The 25456-nt window shown below is 36.9% G+C and overlaps 2 protein-coding genes across 3 annotated transcripts; one reads left to right on the top strand and one right to left on the bottom strand.

Moving 5' to 3' along the window:
• The first annotated feature begins 379 nt into the window (after positions 1-379).
• On the top strand, positions 380-11715 carry sec62 (SEC62 homolog, preprotein translocation factor). Its single transcript, XM_033982939.2, has 8 exons — positions 380-459; positions 1921-2029; positions 3761-3866; positions 4614-4800; positions 5602-5697; positions 5782-5842; positions 6321-6440; positions 7627-11715. The coding sequence occupies exons 1-8, from the start codon at positions 424-426 to the stop codon at positions 8148-8150; spliced, it is 1239 nt and encodes a 412-aa protein (XP_033838830.1). The 5' UTR covers positions 380-423; the 3' UTR covers positions 8151-11715.
• A 7-nt stretch (positions 11716-11722) lies between these two features.
• On the bottom strand, positions 11723-25447 carry nadkb (NAD kinase b). 2 transcript variants are annotated; one of them, XM_033982682.2, is made up of 12 exons: positions 25337-25447; positions 24453-24740; positions 24283-24366; positions 23283-23412; positions 22071-22179; positions 21810-21895; positions 21469-21571; positions 21236-21393; positions 14820-14919; positions 13732-13889; positions 13447-13529; positions 11723-13370 (listed from the first exon to the last, which is right to left on the bottom strand). In XM_033982682.2, exons 2-12 carry the CDS (start codon positions 24737-24739, stop codon positions 13211-13213), a joined length of 1458 nt encoding a protein of 485 aa, XP_033838573.1. In that variant the 5' UTR covers position 24740; positions 25337-25447; the 3' UTR covers positions 11723-13210. The 2 variants fall into 2 exon arrangements, with proteins under 2 accessions (XP_033838573.1, XP_055084464.1); XM_055228489.1 differs by having other exon boundaries at positions 11733-13370; positions 25351-25420.
• Between the last annotated feature and the right edge of the window lie 9 nt (positions 25448-25456).

Below are 25456 nucleotides of genomic sequence, written 5' to 3'. Positions count from 1 at the left end.
CATTTTGACACTGGTGCATTGGTATTTCTGGGTTTATAACTTTAACTAATATTTTTAAGAAAAAGGGAGGAATTCAGTTCTACAGTATAATGCTAAGTATTTGCTGGCATCAATTAGGAATGGTCTCAAAACTCCTAAATCCCCATGTTGCAGATTATATAGCCTATGCAGTGAATGGTTGCAGTCACTTCTGTATTAGACTGCAGATGAAGCCTTTGCTTTCATCATAGACTGAACATAGATGATTTTTTTAACGTTACATTTCTAACCAAGGGGCTTGCCATAGGCATGTACAGTACAGCAGTGATCTACTCTAGACTGTATGATCCACACATCCACATCATCAGTTGATGTGATCTCGCGATACTTTGTGGTGAACTCCCGTGCGCAAGCGCGTGCTCGTGAGAGCTGAGTTGGAGGATCATGGCGGAGCGCAGGAGGCACAAGAAACGGGTCCAGGTAATGTATTTAAACCGCGATAAAGCACTGTGTGTCCGGGTCCAAGGGCCTCTGTGAGCGGGGTGAGGCCGGGAGAGAGCTTCTGTGAGTGGACTGTCCCTGATAGAGTCCCGGGACTGCCCTCCAGGATCCACATGAAGTGATGATGCTAGCGGAGGTTAGCCTAGCTCCAGGCAACAACAAATGTCTGTGTTCAGGTTTGGAGATGTGCGCTGAGGTTCAGAACAGTGTGTTCCTCTGGAGGAGCGCAGACTTTGGCCTGGAGAACACGGCTTATATGAGCGCCTTAAGCCTCTGTGTTTTAATTCACATGAATCAGCCTATAAAGGTTTGCTAAGCTGCGTCAGCTCCAGACCTGTTTACATAACCTGCACCAATTACAAGTATTTTCATACATTAGATTAGTTACAACACTGCGCACGTTGTTTTACGCACGGTTCATTGGATTGGCCGTAGGGGCCTTTAAATTCACTCCACAGATGTGCACAGGACTCACCGTAACTTCATCTCCAAGTTTGTCCCCGCGGATCGGCTGCAGTGCGGGTCATTTCTGCTTTATAACTCCGTGAATATTATGATTATACAGAACAGATCTAGTCCCCTGTTGCCTTTAGTGGATTTCAGAAACATTCAGAGAGTTTGAGGACGGATTTCAGCCAAAAATCCATGTATGATTTGTAAGTGCACAGAGCCAACAATTATCTCAGTACTGCCAGTCAAAGGTGATGCAAACCATGTCCCAACCGAACAGGTTTGCATTTTGTACCGATTACATAAGAATGCCACAACCTCTTATCTTTGTAGTAACACAAACTGAACCGCAGCACCTCAATTTCAAATAACATATTTCAGACAACTTAATCTAGTGTAATTTTCTTTTGGACCACCCCAGTGTTTAATCCACATAGAGGATATTCCTGGAGAAATGCCACAGGTGTATCAGATAGGATGTAGCCCCATGTTAAACAAAGGTGTGTTTGATGCCACGTTTGCTTCAGGTTGCACAGAGGTGTATTAGTTATTGGAGAATGAATAGTTCACTATGCCGTCTCAGCTGGCTCGGGTTTGAGCTAGTGCATGTTGTGAGAAACAGAGAAAACTTGGCGTAGAGCTACTGTTGAAAATGTTTAGAATATACATCTTAATTGATAGTATATTTGTGATTTATATCTAAGAATGAAGTTTTCGTTCACAACTTTTATATATTAACACGTGTCCAGAAGAAGATTGAAATATACTTAGTTGTTTCTCGGTACTAAAAAATTTAGATTAGATTTAGATTAGGACTAAATTACTGAATGAGAAATTCATTATTAGTCCAGTTTTATGCACTATGGCCACATGTGTATTTTTTTTTTATTATATTGACTAAAAGCATTACATTTTATTAGGCTGAACCAGTCTCAAGGTAATTTATATAAAGTTTATTTTTTTAATACATTTTCTTTCCAATTATTTCAGGAGGTGAGTGAGCCCACCAAGGAGGAGAAGGCAGTGGCCAAGTACCTCCGCTTCAACTGTCCAACCAAGTCCACAAACATGATGGGCCATCGTGTAGACTACTTCATCGGTAAAACTTACTGTCTCTCTTTCTCTCTCTATCGCTCTCTTTCTCTCTGTCACTCTCTCCCTCTCTCACTCCTGTTGTATCCGTCGTCTCTTGCCTCTCTGCGGTTATATTTGTCTTTCCCGTGGCAGAGAATCATCTGTTTGAGTTTGTGGATGGCAATGTTTACTCAGAAGCCGTGGGAGGAACTGAGCATGAAGTAAACTAGTCATTACACCCACTGATGTTACTACTGCACTGTACTATAGTCGGCCACGTTTGTCTCTCTGCTGTGTGTACACTCAAGAGTAATGTGTTGTGCAGAGGTGGAACTTTTAAGGGGACATGTTATGTAAAATGGACTTCATGAGCTTTTAACCATGTTATAACAATGTTTCCCCATAATTTGTTTACTCAAAGTTGTATTTTGATTGATTCATGCATGTTCACTTTATGCTGCATTGTCCTGCATTTAGTATTTATTTATTTTATTCGGTCATTACATTCAAAATCAAAATTTATTGAAGTTGTATAAGGTTGTACATAACATTTCTATCATGACCGAAAGGGTTTAGGCTGAAGTAAAAATGTATTATAATGCCTAATAATTTATACACACAGGAATTTCAAGAAAAGCAGCATCCATTCTACAACATATGATTCAATATGTAAACAAAAGAAAAACTACAAACCATAGCAGTTCACATAAATCATTCCCGAGTCCTGTAATTTTCAAAAAGTAATGTTTTATACATCTTTTTAAATGCTTCTATTATGTAGGAGCTTTTTAATTTATCATCAAGGTTGTTTGACACACTAACCCCTCGAAAAGAAATACATTGACGTTTTTACTAGTTCTATTCTTAATTTTTAATTTTTTTTAAATATACCTGTTCTTCTAAGATGATATTGACTCGAATAACATCTGTAAACAAGGGGGGATTTGAGGCTTGAGTGTTCTGAAAATTCCTAGTTTCATCCACTCCATATCTCTGCCCGCTTCTTTGTACTTAATTGCGATTATTATAGCCATTTTTCAGCAATTAAAAAGGAAACTGGAAAGCCACTGGTTGTTATGTGAAATGGTGCTAAAGATTAAGATGGTTTAGATCAGTACTGCAGTTTGCAATCAATTCAATGTAAAATAATGATCTATGTATATTTTTGTTTAAAACTAAATACCTGAAAAAAGTAAAATAAGTCTTTTTAAAATTTGTAAATCCAATAAGAAGTTATTATTTATTTATGGTCTTCCACAATGAAATACCAGAAATAGTTTGTTATAACAGACAGGGTCAAGGTACAAATAAAAAAAAAAAAGAAAAGTTTAATTAACCCTTTAACCCTTTAAGGACTGAGCACATTATAGACCAGTATTGCTCGCCTAGACTTTTATTCTTTTGTTAGCCATAAAAATGATGTTAAAGTATCAGAATGTACTGCATTTTTTCACACAACTACCTCTATTTTACATATCCATCCATATTTTTCCTTTGATGCATTGAAAATTCGTCATCTTTGAGGGACAACGTTAGCAGATTACCGTAATGACAGTAAAATATTTAAATAGCCCCATGCCTCTGCTTTGAGATGCCATTTGAATTTACATGATAGCACAGTTGGTTGCGGAGTTACGGTAATGGAAAGTCCACAACCGCACTCTATCGGAGACGATAGCATCTGACAGGGTTAACACTCATATTCCAAGTGTGTCAGTATATGAATAACTTACTCCTGTTCTGTCTGGTCTTGCAGCCTCTAAAGCAGTGGACTGTCTGATGGACTCCAAATGGGCCATAGCCAAAAAGGGAGAAGAGGCCGTGTTCACCCACAGAGACTCTGTGGTCGACTACTGCAACAGGTAATAAGAAATACCTTTACTTCAAACTCAAATTAGGACCTTTCTATAGAAAGATTGAAAAGATTTAAAAACATGAAAAAAACTATTTCTTTAAAAGGTGTCTAGTGATCTATACCTTAAATATTACACTGTTTTCTGATCTGTTATAATGTTGCTTCTTCATCAAAAACATACCTGGAGTTGTGTTTTGTTTCCTTCGCACATGTTTAATAGACAGATGTTGCATATTTAGGCTGAGTTCTTCTCTCAAACTGAAAACACTCTGTTCCACCTTATGATGTCATATGGCAGTACAGGAAGTGCTCCGTTGTGTTTTTAAACTTCATACCCCTTCACTAGAATCATTTGGATAATTTCAGCCCTGGAATTGCCAATCTACTGAACTAAAGGTAAAAGGTAGCTGTTAACTTAAACTACCGCTTCATAACATCACAAAGTAGAACAAAGCATTTTGAGGTTTGGAGATGAAGAGCGATTAATAATAAATGGTTACTTAAACGTGTGAATAAAACAAAATACAACTCCAGGTATGTTTTTGATGAGGTAACGGCATTCTAACATGGTGTAAAGCTCAAAGAGTCAATTTCGCATAAAATAGAACCTTTAACATTGTCCCTGCTAAATGACTTTAACATAATTAAGGAATTCAAGCAAGTTGTGTATTTGTATTGTTATTATTTTCCATATTGATTATATGATTATATACCTGCTTGACCTCCAATTGCATTTCTTTTTATACTTGTGCAGACTCCTGAAGAAGCAGTTTTTCCACCGTGCTCTCAAAGTGATGAAGAAAAAGCCTGAGAAAGACGTGAAGAAGGAGAAAGAAAAAGAAAAAGTGAAAGGAGACAGCGGCAAAGAGGAGGAGAAGAAGAGCAAGAAAGACAAGAAGAAGGAACTGGAGGACAAGAAAGAGAAGGAGAAGGAGAAGACTGTGAGTGTCTACAGCACTACAAGCACATGGCATCACATTATTAAGTATAAAAATCAGTAACTACATATGTCTTGCCAACAAAGTGTTTCATCTTAAAGGGGGCACACTATGTAAAATTAACTTTTATAAGCTTTTAACCATGTTATAACAGTGTTCCATCATCATTTATTTACTAACTAAAGTTGTATTTGATGGATTCATGTCTCTAATCATATGTCATCCTGCATTTGAGCCTTGAGTGCTCAAAAAATGTTTGTTTTGACCTCCCCCCTTTCTCCGTCCACTGCTCTATCCTTAATTGCGATTATCAAAAAAAAATGCAGACTCCGGGTCATATATGTAGGGTTCAAAACGGTCACAAAGTTTGCTGCTTGTTTTGGTGAATTCCCAGTATGAAAATTTGTGGTCTTTCAGTTCTGCAGTTTTAACAGGAAGTCAAGACAATTATTTTTATTGTTAATAACCCATTTCATATACAATGATACAATGAACAATATATAACATCTATATATTATATGCAATAATATATATGCTATAGTTTAATTCTAAATATCTCAAAAATAAGATTAATATGACAAGCTTGTGGACCAAATACAATAAATACCTATAAACCCAAACAAATCATAAGTTTAACATTTCAACAAGGAGTTTTTTTTTTACCCTCCTGCTCACCTGCTGAAATTATGTCATCACTTTCAAGACACGAACTTTTGATAGCATAGTACTTAAGGGTAAAAATCTATATTTCCTCCCATAATGTTTTGAACTTTGAACTGACATTTCTTCTTATAATACTTCCAGGACGACAGCCCTGGTACGCCTAAAAAGAAGAAGGAAACAAAAAAGAAGTTTAAACTTGAGCCTCATGAAGACCAACTGTTCCTGGATGGGAACGAGGTGAGTCGATAATGCAAGTGTTATTTAGTTACACAGTGGAATCTGAAAAAATGAACTACAAAACTAATCTTGTCTCATCTGTAGGTGTATGTGTGGATTTATGACCCTGTACATTTTAAGACCTTTGCCATGGGACTCATTCTTGGTGAGTTTTTGGTAGAGCTAGTTGTAAATTAGATGCCCACCCAAAAATCTTACATTTATCATTTTTATATTGCATAGTGTTTTCAGTTGATTTAAAAAAAAAAAGAGAGAGAGAGATTAATCACATTGCGCACCATTTTTAAAGTCCATATCACAGATCTTCTGTTGTGGGTTTTTAATCAGCCGGGCTCATCCACGTGAGGACTGATGGAATATATGTCACAGAAGAAATTAAACCATTTCAAGTCAGTTTATGCTTATGCTTAACACTAACCTACATGTAAAGAGTCTTTTTATCTACCTTTTTATGTCACATTACCTTTATTTTTTCATTCATACTAGAGCAATAATAATGTATATAATGCTGCAAATTTAATTAAATTCTGGATGTCACATGCTTATAGCATGTATAGAAAAAATTGATAGGGTGAGATCCTGCAGATCCATTGTCCTGACGTGTCTTTTCCTTGTGTTGACAGTGATCGCGGTGATAGCAGCCACTCTGTTCCCTCTGTGGCCAGCTGAGATGAGGGTGGGGGTCTATTACCTCAGTGTGGCGGCTGGGTGCTTCGTGGCCAGTATTTTACTCCTTGCTGTCGGTAAGAACTCAATAACATACTTATTTTTGATTTCTACTCTGTTAAATATACTTGAACCTGTTGATACGATGAAGAGTGTTCAAAGTTATCTAAAAATAGTTTTGTTTTCCCTTCACCACTTTTAACGGAATATGGTTGTTGGGAAAAAAAAAAGAATAGTCAAAAACTTGTGCCGCTTCTGCATTCCAACACCGGTACCTGTAAAATAGTTTGAAAATACTAGATTTAGAGAAAATGCCATTTATTATTAAAACCTGACACAATTCCCAAACGGCTCAGTAAATATATAAATTCATGGAGAGTTAATTAAAACTTTCAGGTTCAAATCATGCTTTGCTCTGCCATTATTTTTTTTCATAGGAAACATTAAAAAGATGTGTCTTTAATTTAGATTTTAAAATATTAGACTGTTTCAATGTGCAGACTATCCAGGGAAGAATTCTACATTTGGGATGCACAGAAACCAAATGATTAAAGAGTTGGTCTGAAACAAAATGTTGCCTCTTGTTATAACTGCCACACAAACTACAAACATGACTTGTAAAAAACAGCAGGATTTAGTTAGCTAACATGAGCCTCAAATCTGAGTTTATCACAGCCCACATTATAGTCCAGGTCATTCTGTTCTGGCTCAGTACACATCCAAATGATAACAGATAAGCATTGAGAGTCTATTACAACAACTTTACAGACATTTCTTATGCAAGTTAATCATATTTTTTATTGACACAAGTTTTAGCACAGTGTTATAGACTTATAAATTCAACAACTGTTAACACAATATATTTATAGATATGTTTAAATCCATGGTATATAACTTTTTAGTGAAAAAATAGACAAATTTTGGTGGATTCTGCTTGTTTCCATGGAAATGTTGTTCCTTCTGCTGTAATATTTCACAATATGGTATAAAAATGTATCAATTTCCATGGAGAATGTTCTAATGTTCCATACAATCATTACATACTGTACCTTTTTAATATTGAATACATACAATAAGTAACATTTAGTCTGATCAATAATTGAACACCTAACAAATATAGGGCTCAAAATAACACTTTTTTTTAATCATTTTTAGATTTTTTTGTGTTTAGAGTTTTTTCCAAATTCATACTTTTTAAACTAATTGTATTATGTAAAATGTTTCTTCTGTTCTGTTGTTAAAATTGTTATCTTTCTCCTTCAGCCCGTTGTATCCTGTTCCTAATCATCTGGCTGTTCTCGGGCGGGCGTCATCACTTCTGGTTCCTGCCAAACCTCACAGCGGACGTGGGCTTCATCGACTCCTTCAGACCCCTGTACACCCACGAATACAAGGGCCCCAAGTCCTCTTCCTCCAAGAAGAACAACCAGGATAAAATTGATGACAAGACCGCCAGTACCTCCGCCATAGTCCCCAAATCGGACAGCGACAAATCAGACAGTGAGAAGAAAGAAGACGAAGATGAGGACGAAGAAGAGGAGGCAAGGGAGGAAGGGTTAGAGGAAGAGGGGGCGGGGCTAGAAGAGGAAGGGACGGGCCTAGAGCGGCAATCGGACACGGATAGTGACAGGCGGGAAGACGAGGGATCGCAACACAGTAACGGGAATGATTTTGAAATGATCACCAGAGAAGAGCTAGAGCAACATACAGAGGAGGAAGAGGAGGAAGGAGAGGAGGAAGAGGAGGAAGAGGAGAAGGAGGGCGAAACGAAAACTTGTCAATCATAAACTTTAAAGACCGTTCGCCGTCATGACTTCTTCTGTCCCCTTTCACGACATTGTGTTTAGATCTTTCACTAAACATGACCGCAGACCAAGCCCAGTGTAAAGTCAATGCCATAAGGACAAATGGTGGAAAACTTGTAAAAATAAAAAAAAAGAAGCCTTATTTTGGTGGATTTGACGCCAAAATGTTATTTAAAACTGCCACTGGACACCCGCGTGTTTGCCCGAAGAAACCCACAACCGCAAGACAATGTTTAAGCATTTTTCACATACAGTAATTTAAACTCAGAAATATGTTGTTTTGTTTTTAGACATTTATCATCATCATTCATCAGGGTCAAGAGTTGAGGCGTAGGTTACAAAATACTGACTTTACCACCCAAAAGTCCACAGAACACTTTATGGCCCCTTTCACACCTGTAGTGCTGTAGATTTCAAACTATGGCTACAGTTCTTTTGTTGCTATAATAATTACAAAATTCAAAGAAAATGATATCTTTTGAATGGTTAAAAGCCATTACAAAGTCCTTCATATATCATTCTCTAAGACATAGCTCACAGTGCTAAAAATCATATGTTTTCACTTGGTTTGTTAGCATATGGTTGCTTGCGGTATTTTTTTGTATTTAAAAAAAAAATCTGCTTCTTCTATTTGAATATTTCTTCAAAGGTATACTATGTAACTTTTTTTGTGGAAATGTTATAGTTTAGCCTAGAATGTTCCACAGTATGGTATAAACTTCCATTTCAGGTGTTTTCATTGCTTAAATAATATCTTGAAAAACATAAAAATATTCTTAGTGCGAGTGGGGACACCTCTCCACAGATCTAACCTGTAACTAGGACTAATGGTGTCATCTGCTTGTGTGCATGGAGAGATTAATGTCTGTGGAACATTTCTGGTAATTCACTGATCTCCATGGAGACAAGCACGTTGACCAGAAAAGTCGCACGCTGCTTTAAAATGTACCTAGCTGTCTGTATGTTTAGTATCGTCCGATAAATTGGCATCATGAAATTTTTGAATAGGCACAATAACTTTTTAACTTTATGGTGATATCATATAATAATTTATTGAGACAATCTTTCATTCTTTTCAATGAGCTTTGTAATTCTAAAAAAACTGAATAAAAAATGACTCAGCTTGTCATGGCATGGTTGGCTTACGCAGGTGGAAGCTAACTCGAATAATTCATATTTTTGTTCTAATTTGTGACACAGCTGAGACTTGAACCAGGAAGCTTTTAGTTAAGGGCTAAGTGTTCTTTTTTCTGACCCTATTATTCCCCATTACTGAATTTTCTTGTATAAAACGCCATAAAAAGATCAATGAACCTGCAACGTTAGGTATGAAGGGGGCCATTTTGAGTTTTTGAAGTCCGTGAGATTAGTCTTTGGTGAAAAACGATTACATAACTGTTATTTTGTTAAACAGCTGTAGAGTCTGGATTCTTTCTCAGACTCTCCTCACGTGGACCAGCACTTCACAAACTAAACCAGATGGACCAAAAGCCTGTATTTAACTCAAAGGAAACCATAACAGGTAGTTGACCCCATGAATGTTTTGCAAAAAAAAAAACAACACATTATCATAATCTTGGTCAGTCTTGTTTTTGTCATCAAAAATAAATGGGATCTAGCTGGTCATTTGTTTTGGGAAAAGCAAAAAGCAAATTTAACTTTGGATCATAAGTTCTCACTGGTCAAACGCTCTAGTGCCAAACAATTGATAATGTCCTACTTACGCTACAGAAAATACAAAATACATTTATCAATTCTTTTATATTCATGTTGATACAATCCAGCAAAGATTTTGAGCAGGTTTGATGTCCACAAAAATGCAGTTACAAGGGTATTTATTCAAACCAAACCATTTATAATTGGTCTAACTCCTTGTGGTTGGAGTTGGTATTTCTTTTTTTTATACAATATTACAGAATTTACTGCAGATGGTTGAATTAGCTTAATATTTTCTCAAATTTTACGCAAATGTGAAATGTGCTAACAACCCAACAAATTAACCAGAATTTGAATGTAATTTTGACAGAATTTGAATCAATCTTTTCCAAATCGTTTTTAATTTTCAGCTTTTCCACACACATTTACCTGCTCAAGACATTTGCCGATAATTGTAGCTCGTTAAAATCCACTTGTTTGTTCAATTCAATATTGTTAAATGCTTCTCAAACCAAATAACGATTTCACAGGTTCTTTAGCCATAACAGTGAGTCAAATATTTAAGTCTAAACATAGAAACTGATCATTTATATATGAATTATATTGAAAGATAAATGTATACACGTCTAGTTTATAAATCTTTCTTTTCTATGCATTAACAGCTCCCATTTTATTCCCCACCACTTTGATTCAGTTTTGTAATTTCTGGTGTATGTTTTATGTAAGTTTCGAGTTAGTGAGCGTTTTTTATTATTTAAATGTATTTTGTTCCTGTCATAACTCATGTTTTGGTCAATATTTAACTTTTGCCATTACAAAACCATAAACTTACAAAACACGGGCCGCAACTCTTCATTTCCCATTGTTTTTTTATGGCCATTATGAACCAGCGTTTTAAAGGTGCAGTAAAAATGATAAAACAGCCATAACATTAAGACCACTGACCGATATCTCATGTATATGTAACTGCTTTGCCTGAAATGCTCTGCAGTATGAAGATATACGTTAAATGTCATACTGTGGAACATTCCTGACAAAGCAATAATCTCTCCATGGAAATGAGAACGTCCTCCACCAAAAAAGGTACATAGTAAAAGACAAAAGTAATCTACTAATGGACAAGCAAAGTTTAATACTTTTAGTTCCACAAGGGCCATTAAAATGTGTCAGTCTGGTTCAGAGCATCTCCAAAACTGCTATGTTGGATTTTCCCTCTGCAGTATTCAATCAAAATAACGTAACCATTTAAAATTACAGAGGTCATAATGCTATACCTTATTTGGGACTTAGGGACCCAGAATTGGAACCTCTACCTATCAATTCATATTAGAGGGTCCACGTGAAACCTTTTTGCCCCGGGTCCCCAAATTTCTGTCGACAGGCCTGAATTTATGTTTACATTACAATAAAATTAGCTGAGTCAATTACTGGGACAATTACTTCAAAGTATTTCTTCCCCTCTTATCTATGTCGTGACCTCAACCAGCATTACCCAGCCAATTCTTTTTTTTTTTACATTTTTTAATTTAAATTTGGCAGTGTCCATGCTAGCTGCCCTATATATTACAAATAGCCAGTCGTTGCCCTAGAAACTGGTGTGAACATTTCAGAATGAGACTCATTTTGGTTGTATGTTGCACAGTATGGATCTGTCTTATGTTGTAGTATTACTTTTAATGCTGCTGCTTTCACTGCACAATTCTGGGAGAAAAGTAAAAATGTACAAATGTTTTATCTCTGTGTCTTTCTGATCACCTAGTTGTTTCACAACTGGGTGTATTCTTCTTATGACTGTCTCATGCAATATTATTATTAGAGTATAATTTAATAAAAAATTGGATGTCTGAAAATATATATGTATCTTATCATTGCAATAAAAATATACAAAGCACATGGATGGTGTTGTCTTTGGAAAATGGTCTTTATTGAATGAAATGGAGTCTAGTAATTGAAATGCAGATTTGTGGTTCCTAAACTGTTAAAGGTTGGACTGCTGATATTAATATTATTTATTAACTAATATTTGGCTTTACAAGTGAACAGAATTTGATAGAAAAAAAAAAAAACAGCTTTCTAGAAACAAGTTTCCAAAAGTCAGTTACTTTACTGTCTGGCTAATGTCAGTGGAGTTGCATGGATCTGATAAAGGAATTATTTAATATTTGATAACACTATAGAACAGATTTAGAACTTGACCAAAACAAAAAACTAAACCATGTGGGGATGTAAAATGGTCAACCATAAACTTATTTTTTAGTTATTTATTTATAATTATTTATAGTCTATTGAATTCAACGAGCACCACCTTCACAACAGTTTAAGAACCACTGGACAAGATCTTATTAAAAAAGAAAGAAAAAAAAAATTACAATTTCAAGTTTTACTGAAATTGTTGATGACCAAGTTTCACAACAAACTAAAAAGACCGTATTTGGTCAAGGCAGATAAATCAGTTACATTATCTGAAAATACATAAATAAATATAATAACAGACAGTAGCCATAGCAGGCTCATGTACATAGTCACATTTTAGGCTCAGAAAAACATCTACTCATTTACTATCTTAACACATTTGAAGAGTAGATGTACAAAGTTGCGGCAAGTTCCAAATGAAAAAGTGAAATGTTCGAATTTTCAGATTTTATTTACTGTATGTTAATGTTGCACTAGTAATCTTCTTTAGTGCTTTAAAGTGCAGACATAGAGAAATAAAACCAATAAAATATAAACAAACCCAATAAAACCAAATCAGATGTTAAACTTGGACTTCCGACACCACCGGCTGCACAAAGTTACTTTTAATCTTTAAACGGATTAGCTATTATTGCTGAGGAAGGACATCTGAAATCATATCTAAACTTTATAGTTCTCATAACTGAAGAAGTTTGAAATTTAAAGGTGCAGTATGCTTTTAGGAACGCTATGGTACCTTCCATATGCCAATGGATTTAAAAGGTATAATCTGTAGCTTTTCCGGTGGGGGTCGGCTACGTGCTTGTCTCCATGGAGATGTTAACTAGATATAATCAATTACACGTGTTTTACTGCTACTACTACCAGTTCCAGGTAAAGCCATAACATATCCATGGAGATAGGCAGGAAGCATACCCTTCACCGGAAAAGTTACATAGTGCCGCTTTAATATACTATTGTTGAAGCCATTTTATTTATCTTTACCATTATCATTTTTCTGTCCCATATGTTTAAATATGACTTCTTCAATGTTCAGTGTTGGAGAAATTTAAGGTGCAACATGCTTTTAGGGACATTGTGGTAACGTCCATAAGCCAGTTGAGTGAACGTGTATTACTGAAGCCATTTAAATGTATCTTTAATGTAGAATTACCAGATGACTATCCCATGTGTTTAAAAATGTGTGGACTTCTTCAGTTTTCAGTGTCGGAGGAGTCTGAGATGTCAGTAAGTCGTGCTTGTCGCTTCCTCACATTCCAATGCAGACACTGAGCCAGACTCTCAAACCAGTCGTACACCAGGTCATAGCAGCAGATAGAGGGCACCGGGTAGCAGGAGGTTGTGATCTTTATACTGGACAAACAAAGGGAATTATAACGTTGAAAAGTACAGTCTAACAAGTTCTAACATATGTGTGATATAGTATTACCAGTCTCCATGTTGGATCTCTTGCCTCTTCCGTCCATCAAAAGAAACCCACGCCGTGTTTCTGGCATCAGGAGACAAGGTGATCTGGTTTGGGACAAGAAAATATATTTACCGGTAAATTATGTCATTTGGATCTGGTGGTTGTCGTTAAATCAAAGAATAATGGTGGCTTAAATAATCCTCTCTCTCCGCTTATGTTACTCATCCGCCTGATCATGTGCGACAAGATAACTGGGGTGCTGGGGTGATTAGTGATGGACTGATGAAACATTTTTGCCCCTCTTACCATGAGTTCGACCCCGGCAGGTACCACGATGGGCCTGAATGAGAGGGAATGTGGGCAGATGGGCGTAACCATGATGGCCGGGACGTTTGGGTGAATCATGGAGGCGCCGGCTGCTGCAGCGTACGCTGTGCTTCCTGTGGGCGTGGATACGATCAGGCCTGAGGAAGACAACAACACAGAGAAGGATGAATGAACACAAACAAACACAAACAAAAAGTAAGGGAGCAGTTGGATGCGTCTGCAGTGTATCCAGGTGCTCTTTGTGGGTGAGGCAAAAGTAGTAGTAGTATTTTTATTATTTATTTTATTTTTTTACATAAACTACATTGTGCCTTGTGTGTATTTGCTGCCTGACTTTCACATTGCAAGTCATTTTTTTTTTACTTTCCACAAACTAAAGTAACATTAAAGGTGAACAATATCCTTTTTCTGGTGGAAGATTTGCTGATTTTGCTGCTTGGCTCCATGAATGTTATTGCTTTGCCTGGATTGTCCAACAGTATGGCATTAACACTATCTCCATGGGGACAAGAAGCAGCTACCTGGCCAAGTTATGGGTCAGATCTGTGGAGAGGTGTGCCCTAATGCAAGCTAGATATGTTAAATTAAATTCCGTAGAACATTCTAGGCAAAACAAAAACATCGTCACAAAGGTGACAGGTGATAACAGGTGATAACACAACATTGTATTCTCTTAGTGTCTAAGATTAGGTAGCAACATGTTGTTAATTTTCATATTCAAATCAGTGGAGTACTCAGATAGCCACTGATGATATGATTTGGATAATAAAAACAAACATGGATTATATTTAAAGAGCTGATGTGTGCAATTAAACAATATGTGATTTTAATCCCATAAAATTACAGTCACAAGCTAGCTAGCATTTGCCAACTGTTTTAGTTTTTTCAGTTAGTTTTCATTTAGTTGCTTTGGTTAGTCTGAAAAATCTACTAAAAAACTGACTGACCTCAAAACTTTTTTGTCTGTGTTTGCTAATATGTGCACTGTGCCACCATGGTAGCTGCTAAACATTCCTCCATAGACATGCAGGCAGAACCTCCCCAGTGTGAGTTACAATAGGCCGTACCATCTCCCTGCACTGAGGTGATGAGGCGTCCGTCTAAGTACAGGTCCACATTGGAGAGGTACGAGGAGGGGCCCCGGTCCACTACTACCTCATTCAGCACCTGAACACAAACAAAAAGAAATATATCCATGGAGAATCAGAATGATGCAAATTATGACAGTTGCCAGAGTAATTAATTTAAAACTATTATATAAACTTTGTAAATGGACTGTTAAGACTGTTAATGGGACTTTATCAATCCCAAAGAAAATGTTCGCTTTAGAGGAGCCGTTAGATAAAAGATATTAAAAGACATCATATAAACATTGAAAAAGTATTACAGCACTTTATGAAGAAGTAAATGGCCACATGAGGGCAGTATCCACTCGAAATTTCTACCTTTTTTTCTCTCCCCAGAACAGAATGTACTTTTGACAAATTGAGTTTGTAGACACGGTGAGCACAGAAATGTCAAAGCCTGAGGTTAAATATTATGACGCACTATGTACAAACTGTAAGAATTCTGATGTATTCTTTTTTAACCAATGTTTATCTGTAATTGAAGTAAACAGATTCATTTTGCTAATCCAGTGATAAATATGCTGGAGGTTAAATATCCCATATTTCTTGAGTGGAACTAAGTATATGGCAAATGGTAGGGCCTTATGTATAACACAAAATGACTTCTTATGATAATCAAACGTGAGAGAGATAGAACTAAATAAATATCTTATCACAGTGATCAAATTAGTTTTATCAATTGACACAATGTAAGTGTTTTGTATTTGTTTAAATCCATAGTACAGGCCATGTCCTTGATCCATTATGTGCTTTTGAATGTGCCACCGCATTTTTGTGATAAGCAAAGTAAAAGTAAATAAACACATTTTACTGCACCCAGTTTCATTGCTTGTCACGTTTTACAGTGAGCACAAGGGTCACATACAGATGTCTCCCTCTCTCCTTCTTTTTCTGCCTCTTCCTCTAACTCCTATTCTTTCTTCCCCTCTTTCACCCCCTCTCCCATACCCTCTTTCTCTCCTCTGTCTCGCTCCATCCTTCACCCTCTTGATCTCTCTCCCTCCGATATCCTTCTTTCTACATCTTTCTCCCATTTTACTTTTTTCCACCCCGCTGTCTCTTTATCCCCCTCTCTCTCCCACCCTCTCATCCCTCTGATATCCTCCTCTCTCCTCCACACCCTGTCACTGTCTGCATCCCTCTTCCCCCCTCTCTCTCCCCAGTGTCTCCTCCGTTTACGTACATTGCGGTGCTGAGTTCTCGGACCACTCCACTGACGTGAACACCCTGCGGCGGGAACAGGGTGATGTCATTCTCCGGGTTACCCTCCGATAGCTAAACAGTAACAGTCTGAGTCTGTATTCCACCAATCAGAGGACCTTCTAAAGTGCATTTGACAGACTTTCATGCTTTTCTAATTACTTGGTTTGGTGGGATAATACTTAAGTAAATATTTATTATAATTTTACATCAGTCAAGTGGAAGTTTGTGGAAAAAACAGTTAAAGAGAAAAGTACAAAAATACAGGAAGTAGCAGTAAGTAATACATAAAATTCCATCCAATTTAAGCGGAAGAAACATTTTTCTCAAGATTAAACATTGAACTAACAAAATAAAGCTGTTGTCATCTATTTTTTACTTGTCTAATCATAACTATGGTGTCTATCTGGACAAGTTTTGGCCCTTGCTAACATTATGGTTGCTAGGTAACAGTTCGGGAATTACCTCTATCAATGTCACATCTGCTGTTCATGTTCAAAAGAGAAAGTAAAATACTAATCTTCACCAAAAAACAAAAACAAACAAAAAACAAAAAAAACAACTATTATTTATGTTAACTACGGTTTAGTAAAATGAGCGGTCTAATCGGTCATATGCACTTTAACATTACAAACTGGCGTCTCTGTTCACTGTGTGTTTGGTTGAAGCATCAGACAGAACTAAGGATCTGACGCATGGTTTCCGCGGCAACAGGCTCCACAAAACTTCAACAGCACTGACTTTGTTTCTCCTTCAGACAATTTTAGTCCTTGTACCATGGTTAAAAATGAATTTGAAGAGCATCTTGAAGAGCAAACTACGTCAAGAGGGAAACTTGAGAGGATTTGTGCACAAAAGTTGTAGCTTGTCATTGTCTTCCTTATCATATGTTACGAATGGGCTATTTACATCCTATCTGTAACACTTTATATTAACTACACTTTAATTAGCATTAATAAAGCATGATCAAAGATTTAATTCATAATGAACAAAAAATAATAATTCAGGCTACCGAATAACTATTTAATTAAGGAGTTAGGGTCTTAATGATTTTTCTTTATGCTTTATTATGGGTAATTAAGGTAAAGTGTTGCCTAGAATATTTTGTGCAGGTCTGCTTAATTAACATTAAAAGGGCCTATATTACACTATTTTCTGATCTATGTTATAATGTTGTTTCCTCATCAAAAACATACCCGTATTTGTGTTTTGTTTCATTAACACACAAATCCTGCATATTTAGGCTGAGTTCTTCTCTCAAACAGAAAACACTCCACCTTCCACCTTGTGATGTCATGTGGTAATACAGGAAGTGCTCCAGTGCGATTTTTAAATTCTATACACCTTCACTCAAATCATTTGGATGATTTCTGCACTTGAATTGAATCATAAGGTGGAACAGAGCATTTTGAGCTTTGGAGATGTAGACAGACTAATAATAAAGTGTTACTCAAACATGTGTAAATGAAACAAAACACAACTCCAGGTATGTTTTTGATCAGGTAACGTTAAAATATGGCTTAAAAATCACAAAAGTCAATTCCGTGTAATATAGAACCTTTAACATAAAGTATGCATTATTATTTACTGATCTATATTTGTTACAATGTTTTCCACATTCCTGATACAAATTTACCATATCATTATTTTTCCATTACAATAATGGGATCTGTTTATCAATGAGCAAAGTACATTATGTCATATATACCCATTTAAAATCACCCACCCATTTCAATAAAGTCCGGTTTAGTTTTGTTGCTTTTGGGTAACTGCAATTTTGTTTGTTAATCAAAATGTCCTGCATTCACAATATCATTAGTTCATACTCTTATATAAGATGCTGAAACAATTGCAACCCAAATCTGTTCATCTCGTCGTATGGAAACCATTGTCTAATCTGAAAAATCCAACCCTTCTTCAGGTCCATGAACGCAGCGGTTTTATTATGACTGTCTCCATGGTAACGGTCTGATGTTCATTGTACACAGTTATAAACACACCTGGGACTGAACCGGAGCAGAGCCGCGAGACACAATCCAGAAGCAGTACGTCACCATGACAGAGGAGCAGACGCACTGCTCATACCCAACACAACCTCCCGTTTCCAATGACATCTGGAGTAGCTTTAGGTGGAATTAAATCTATCCAAATATATTCTAAACTCATGGTCCATTTTATAAAGAGACAACACAGAGCAATGGTAAATAAAAGTAAATGTTTTAAAAACGAGTATACAAGTGTCTCTGTAAATATATCCACTTATTGCTTGGTGTTGTCCTTGGTTGAAAGTATGTTTTTCTACGCCAAGTCGCTACACATTTTCATGAATTATTCATTCATCCTATATATATAGTAAGTTACTGTTGTAGCCTCAGCTGCCCTGGCGTAGACCAATGGAAGTGAAGGCTGCCAATATGCGCCATCAGCCCCTCTGACCATCTCCAGGACGATCTCACACACTGCTTTCATATTAGGCATGGGTGAAGTGTCTTATCTAGGGAAGGACACAAGTATGTACTAGCAGTCTGTCATCCCAGTACTAACCAGTCCAAATCCTATTTCGCTTACAAGATCAGACAAGAAGATTCTAAAGATAGCTTTTTTCATATGCATAAGGTGTATGCATAATTGTTATTTTACATGGTCTTGTTAGTGCTGAGAACAACGTTTAGGTCAAACACTGCTGAAGGTGTGCCACGCTCAATGATGACATTTCAGGGCTTGTACAGCTTTTGTAATAGTCTTTACTTTGGTGTGAACAAACATTTTGATCTCAAATCTATATAAGCACTGCAGCGCTCATTGCTTAACCTGTCTTTATCCTTGCAAACCTGCATTTTATAGTTTAAGATGGGTGGGAGTGAGACACAAACAAATCACACAAATATGCTTTAAAATTAATCATTTCTGGGGTAAACCATGTACGCAGAATGACTACTGATTCATCACATACACAGTGGAAACCAACTAATTAGTTCCAAATGCGTGTAACCAAGATTGTGCACAAGTCTGCGTTCACCGTCTGCTCTGGGACATGATCCAGCCTCAGTCTGACCCGAGTTTTAGCTGAACACAGATGTTTTAGCTAAACGGCTCAAACCAGGTGTGCATCGCATTCTAACAATTCATACAAAAGTTCAGAGACATCATCACAGCTGCAGCGAGTGTGTCAACAACTGTAACGCTATGAGGCAACAACGGCAGAAGTGATATTTACATGAGACACTGAACCTCATCAGAGTCAATCTCTCAAACATCCACCAATTCCTTTTCATTCCATAATGTCTTAAGATTTTCAGTTGTGCTATTTCTTTGATTTGGGATTGAACCACAAACCTTCTGGTAATATGACAATTGTTCTACCACCTAAACCACTATGATATAAGTAAACAGTAGATGAGCGGCTGCAGAAAGTAAATGTGGGATTAATTAAGTCTGATTTCATGGCTCATTTAAACCTCATTACTTATGCAAATAGATCCGTCCATAACCAAACATGTGGTCATTACAGTCTGGTGCACAGGCAAGAGTAATCACGCAGGTTTGCTTTCAGGTTTTATACCAAAAATCGAATAAAAAAATTGTTTCAGAGAAGGGTATAAGATTTAAAAGTGTCTTAAGAGCGAATTTCTTTTAATTTGTTTAGGCTAGCTAGTTGGTTGTTTACATCTGGTTTGCATGACAACACATGGAAGTTGAAGGGAATGCGCAGCACAAGTTGAGGTGTGAGGTGTTCAGTTACAGTACGCAGTTTTACAGGCCCAAGACACGCTTTTAGAGGTGAAAGGTCAAAAGGTTTTCAATCTTTGCATCAGGTCATGGCAGGCTTTACCTAGAATCTAATGCCACGTTCACATAGTTCCAAGTAAATTGCTGGATACAAAATGCTGGAACACTTAGTAGTGACCCTCATTCACACATGCACCAGTCCTGTAGCGTAACCAGGAAACCAAGGTCGTAACCAAAGAAACCATGTGGTGGTACGGACACTTTTCTGGCTTTATTCACACAGGCTTCCCTGCGTATTACAGGTAATTTGCCCAGGAAACTGCTAGATCAAAAATGCAGAGAAATCAATTCTGGCTTCGTTTGCACATAGCCCTGTTCTGGCAAAATGCAGGTAAATTCCCGGGTCAGGTTGCATGTGTGAATTGGGCTCTAGATAATGCCTAATATTTAATATCGCCTCACCTGTAGCTAGGACTAGTCACATCATAGGACAGAAAAAAGGTGTTACACCCCCAAATGTCAAGTACCCATGTGCAACTTGTATCCACCCAAAAACACCAAACATTGGCAGCTTCATCCTCCTCCTCCTTGGTCCCTTTACCAGTGTAATTCCCCTATAAATGTGGTATAGTAAATATCCTGTGTGGAGCGTGCATCTGTGTAAAGATGCAGCCAAATGAGTTTGGTCAAGTTTAAGCTAAACAAACGATATGAACTAAAACCCCACCAAATTTTTCTAAGTTAAAAAAATGTACAAGGATAATATAATGATGGACTATGGACTAAGGAAAATATTTAAATTAATGAAAAGTAAACCACAAGAGGCTATTGTAAACATGCATGTGGCTCATTGAGGTGAGGAACGATTATGAAAGAAATGTATATATTTTAAAGATCTATGAAAGGAGCAGGATTTATAAGATTTATTTTCTTCCTGAGAATTTTGTTCATGCCAAAAACTCTTTAAACTGAGGCCAACAAAGTGAAATGGCATGAGCAATAAATGAATGAATGAATGAATAAATAAATAAATAAATAAATAAAATCCTCCTCTATATCGGTCCAAGTAAAATCGTTATTCACAAGCATACAAGATACAGTCGAACAAGTCTGTGTAAAGTTCGTCATAATCCTCCTTGTCCAGATACCAGAGTAGTAGTAGTAGTAGTAGTATTCATCAAAACAAAAAGAAAATGCTCTGCGGCACTGCCTTTACTCTAAAGTGCAGTATACTGCAGAAACAAAAGTGAAACTTCAGTGAACTTAATTGAATTAAAATATATTTTCTTAATAATATTGGCCATTAATTTACACTTAAAAATTACAGCCACTGAAAAAGAGCCATTCAGGAACCGGTATTGAAAAGTAGGTTTCGTTAAGGTACTGGTTTCCAAAAAAAAAGAAAATGCAACGGTACCCGGCCCTACCTGTAACTGTAGAGACACTTTTCCTGCCTCAGAGCTGGTGTGTCTTTGGGACAGGAGCCCATTGTGAGACTGTGAGGACTGGTCTCGTCCTGTCCTCTGCAGCAAGTCCTTCACCACTTTCACCTTCAAACGACTGCGCAGTGTGATGGCAGCATTTCCTACATTTAAATACACAAAAATTGTCAAACTGCATCCTTACAGTTAGAAAATTTACTTTATAGAATTTTATTTACCTTCAAAGACTTTGGCAACTTCTGTTTTGTAGGAGTCAAACTTGAAAGGGGTGAGGAAGCCCAAAGACCCCAGATGGAACGCCATAACAGGAGGAACACTGCCCTAAAAAGAAACAAGCAATGACGTTTATAGAACATTTCTTTGTTAACCCTGTTCATTCTATTGATTAATAGCATTTCAGTCTCTGTTAAAATTTTATTAATTGCGTAACTCTAGTTGAAAAGAAAAATTTATGTCAACAATGAGACATTTGTGTGATGAAAATATAACCATTGAGTAAATAAGGAAATTAAACTTAAATACTATAAAGATTCATAAGATTTTTGAAGTATTATTTCACCTGAAAGAGGGAGGAGGCATAGAGCAGTGTCCCATCTCCTCCCAGACAAATGATCAAATCAATGCAGTCGGAGATGTCATCATAACCTACAATCATCAGACATACAACTTTGAAAACTCAAATGTCTGCACTCAGTAACTCAATAATATATGTCCACATCTTCATAGACTTATTGTTTGATTATAATGTGATTTCATTTTGGGTTCTGATAAAAAATAAAATAATAATAATACATAAATATATACATATTGACAGCTTCACCCTCTCTGAAAGTGCACAGCTGATTTCGTATTGACCCAAAGGTCTCATCATTTGCGAGTGTAGCATCGTCCGCCACTCTGCGCTCCACGTACACCATCATCTGCTTCTCCTGAAAAATCAGCAATAACAACAATATCAATATTAAGCACACGTACAGACAACAAGCAACACACAATCTAAAATAATTCCTAAACAGTGTAACATGTAACAGGCTGCATGTTTCTCAGACTGTCAGTTGTGGTGAATACTTAAATTAGTCTTGGTTTAGTTCTCCATATAATGTGGTTTAGGCCCCAGTTTAAGCCCTGTTTTAGTGTGTTGAGTAAAACTGCTTGTCATTCAACAAATATGGAATATGACCATTATTAACAATGTGTAATGTAAATGAAAATATCTCATTTTAAAATTGTAAAAGATAACTTACAAATCCAACTGACAATTTTTTCTTCAGTTTAGTCCAGGCATAGCAACATTAACTTCTAGTTCTGATTTTGTCCATTTTCCTTTTGCTTGTAGCCCTAATTTAGGTACATTTTCAACAAAAAATATGCTACCTAAATAATGTAGTAATGTGTATAATAGTAAGCTAATAACTCAAACCTTTTGGTAGTTGAAAAGAAAATTTGAAAAGACCAATTCTTGATGCCAAACATTTGGTATAATTGCTCTATTTTGTGGGTGTTATTAGACAAAACGCAGATGAGGATAAAATACATGGTCAAAGGATGATCCAAGTGAAAACAGATTTAACTTTAGCCTAAATGTCTGCACCACTTCCTCGACTGTTTGTGTTAGATTTGATGTTCACTCCTTCAAACTTTATGGACAATCTGTTCTGAGGCACGTCTCCTCCAGACAAAACAAAGCATTAATTATTACCAGATGGGATAAGACTGATAAAAGAAAGTGCATGATGTTACTTCATCAAATACACATTAACACATGGGTGGTATGACAAAAATTGTATAGAAATCACTTTTTTACTGATATCGATCAATCATAGAATAGAAAATGACTGACTCTGGGTTAATTCACAGCCCTAGATGTGGGTAATAATTTGTATAAAAAGAGTGCATTCTATTCACTGTAGTGACGATGATTTCCTTTTTTTTATTTACCTAAACATAAATAAATATAAAATAAAAACTGGATTTAAACACTATAGATACACACTATTAAAAACAATTTCTCAAATATTTTTTGCAGTTTTACCTCCACGAGAAACCTGCAAAGCTCCTTGAACGGATCGACAAGGCTTTCATCTCTAATTTTTCGGATCACCAGGACGTTCACCGGAGGCTTGTTCCATGTAAGCCTCTGACTGGCTGGGTCCTGGATGTGCCTGCAACAGATAATGCACAATAAATACAACAAAAACCCATATTATCTAAAATACAGGAGCATAAAGGATACAACAAACCTGCTTATCCTCATGCAAGACAGTTAACTGAGAGTTAATTATGAATATTAAGAAGTATCTAGAAGCTCAAATTCCGACTTCTGGCCGAATCCACAATCTGTGCTTACAGCCAGTCACTGATTAACCATGTGAGGGCCAAACTCCAAACTTTACATATGACTTGTACAATTGGGAGATGAAATAAATGTTTGGGTCAGATAGATTTTCAACTGGCTGGAAAAATCTTGGATGAGACACGTAGTAATAAAAAAGGAATCTCAGAGTCAAAACATGTCACGGAAAAAATGGCATAAGGGTAAAGGCCACTACATAATTCACTTGCTGTGAATCCCCTTACCAATACTTCTGTTAAACTGTTCATTTATAATGGTTTTACAATTGGTGATATCTAAACTGTTTAAATGGATAAAAGGTATGCTTTTTTAGTAATTCCGTTATCTCCCTTCAAGTCTATAAAATTAACATAGCTTAACTGTTACTAATCTTTTCAAGTTAAACTCAATTATTAATGAAGGTGAAGCACAGTAACTATGTGTATCTGTACTTAATTATGTACCCAGACTGGGTGGTCTAAACAAGTATATTTCTATTTCTTTTCCAATAATCAATTTAATCTTCTCTTAGGCCTCAAATGCTTACATGGCTTAAGTAGTCAGAAGTACCATCCTATTTTTTATTCTTAGAAGTGAATTTGTAGTGTAATCAATAAATTGTTTGTTTTAATCCCATAGAGCCTAAAATTCTCAGCTCCCAACACAACTATATAAAGTTAAAAAAAAAAAAAAAGCTTACATGATTGAAGTTGGGTTGGGAAGTATACACGCTTTAGGTCCGAAGTGAGTGGCTGGGTATGGTCCATGAAGGAAGTGTGCTCTCCTGTGAGGACAGAAACAGTCAGTTTATGTCCATGGCAGCAGAGCTAGTGGCATCGCTGTGACCAGCTGGCAACCCGCAGTGCAAACCTCTTAGGAGAACTTTCCGCTGCGTCGCTCCCAGATCCGCAGGCCTTCAAGTGCTCGTGTTGTCCTGGTAACCTGCGGCCCTCCCGGAGCAGCTGCTGGTGACCGCCCCCCTGTCGCTGCGGCCTCTTCCCCTCGCGACGTCGCCTTGGAGACCGGGCCACGCCATCTCTGAGCACTGGGCACCGGTCCAAGTCCAACACAGGACCAGAGGGACCAGAGGGTTGTGGCATTCCACTGTCTGCAGGGGCCAGTGATGAAGGAGATGGACTGCTGTCAGTAACCTCCATACTGAGGAAACAAAAAATAAGATATTAAAGCGATTTAACAAGATGAAGAGTACTAATTAGGCATTTAGGCCTTCTTGAATCTTGAGTAATGAAGTGTCTGTGGCTGCTAAAAGAAACAAATGCTGTATAAGTAACCCTGGTATAATGGCCAAACGTTTGTGGTTAATATCAAAATTAACAGCATGGAGAGAACTATTTTAATCAAATGCAAAGTATATATATTTAGAAGCCTAAAAAGAACTGACCAAGCGAAACAGGAATAATAATACGATCATTTAGCTAGATCATAAACTAACATAAAAGCCATAACAGGTTTAGAGTTAATTTGTTAGTATAACCAGGCTGCATAAATAAAGCATGTTAACACACCAACCCACGCTACTTGAGAGAAAAGCAATGTCATTCATAAATAAATAGCTCATTTTCCCGTTTGTTATTTACAACCATATAAAATTCACTCATTCGTTGACAGCTAGCGTTACCTAGTAATAGCTTAGCATTAGCAACCAGACCGCTTAATATCCAAATATATTTACATTTTCACTGTCACTGTATGAGAAAGACAGAAGTATATCCGTACTCTAGAGCTCTACCCACCCTTTAAAAGTCACGCGTTACGGTCAGACTTTGTGACTGAAATTTCTTAACAGAAACATGACCAGAGACCAGAGGAGCGGACACTTCCGGGATAAACGTGTCTACGTCACCGTTTACGCA

The sequence above is a fragment of the Periophthalmus magnuspinnatus genome, chromosome 17 (assembly GCF_009829125.3).
Source record: "Periophthalmus magnuspinnatus isolate fPerMag1 chromosome 17, fPerMag1.2.pri, whole genome shotgun sequence".
NCBI lineage: Eukaryota > Metazoa > Chordata > Actinopteri > Gobiiformes > Gobiidae > Periophthalmus > Periophthalmus magnuspinnatus.
This window is presented reverse-complemented; position numbering and strand designations above follow the sequence as displayed.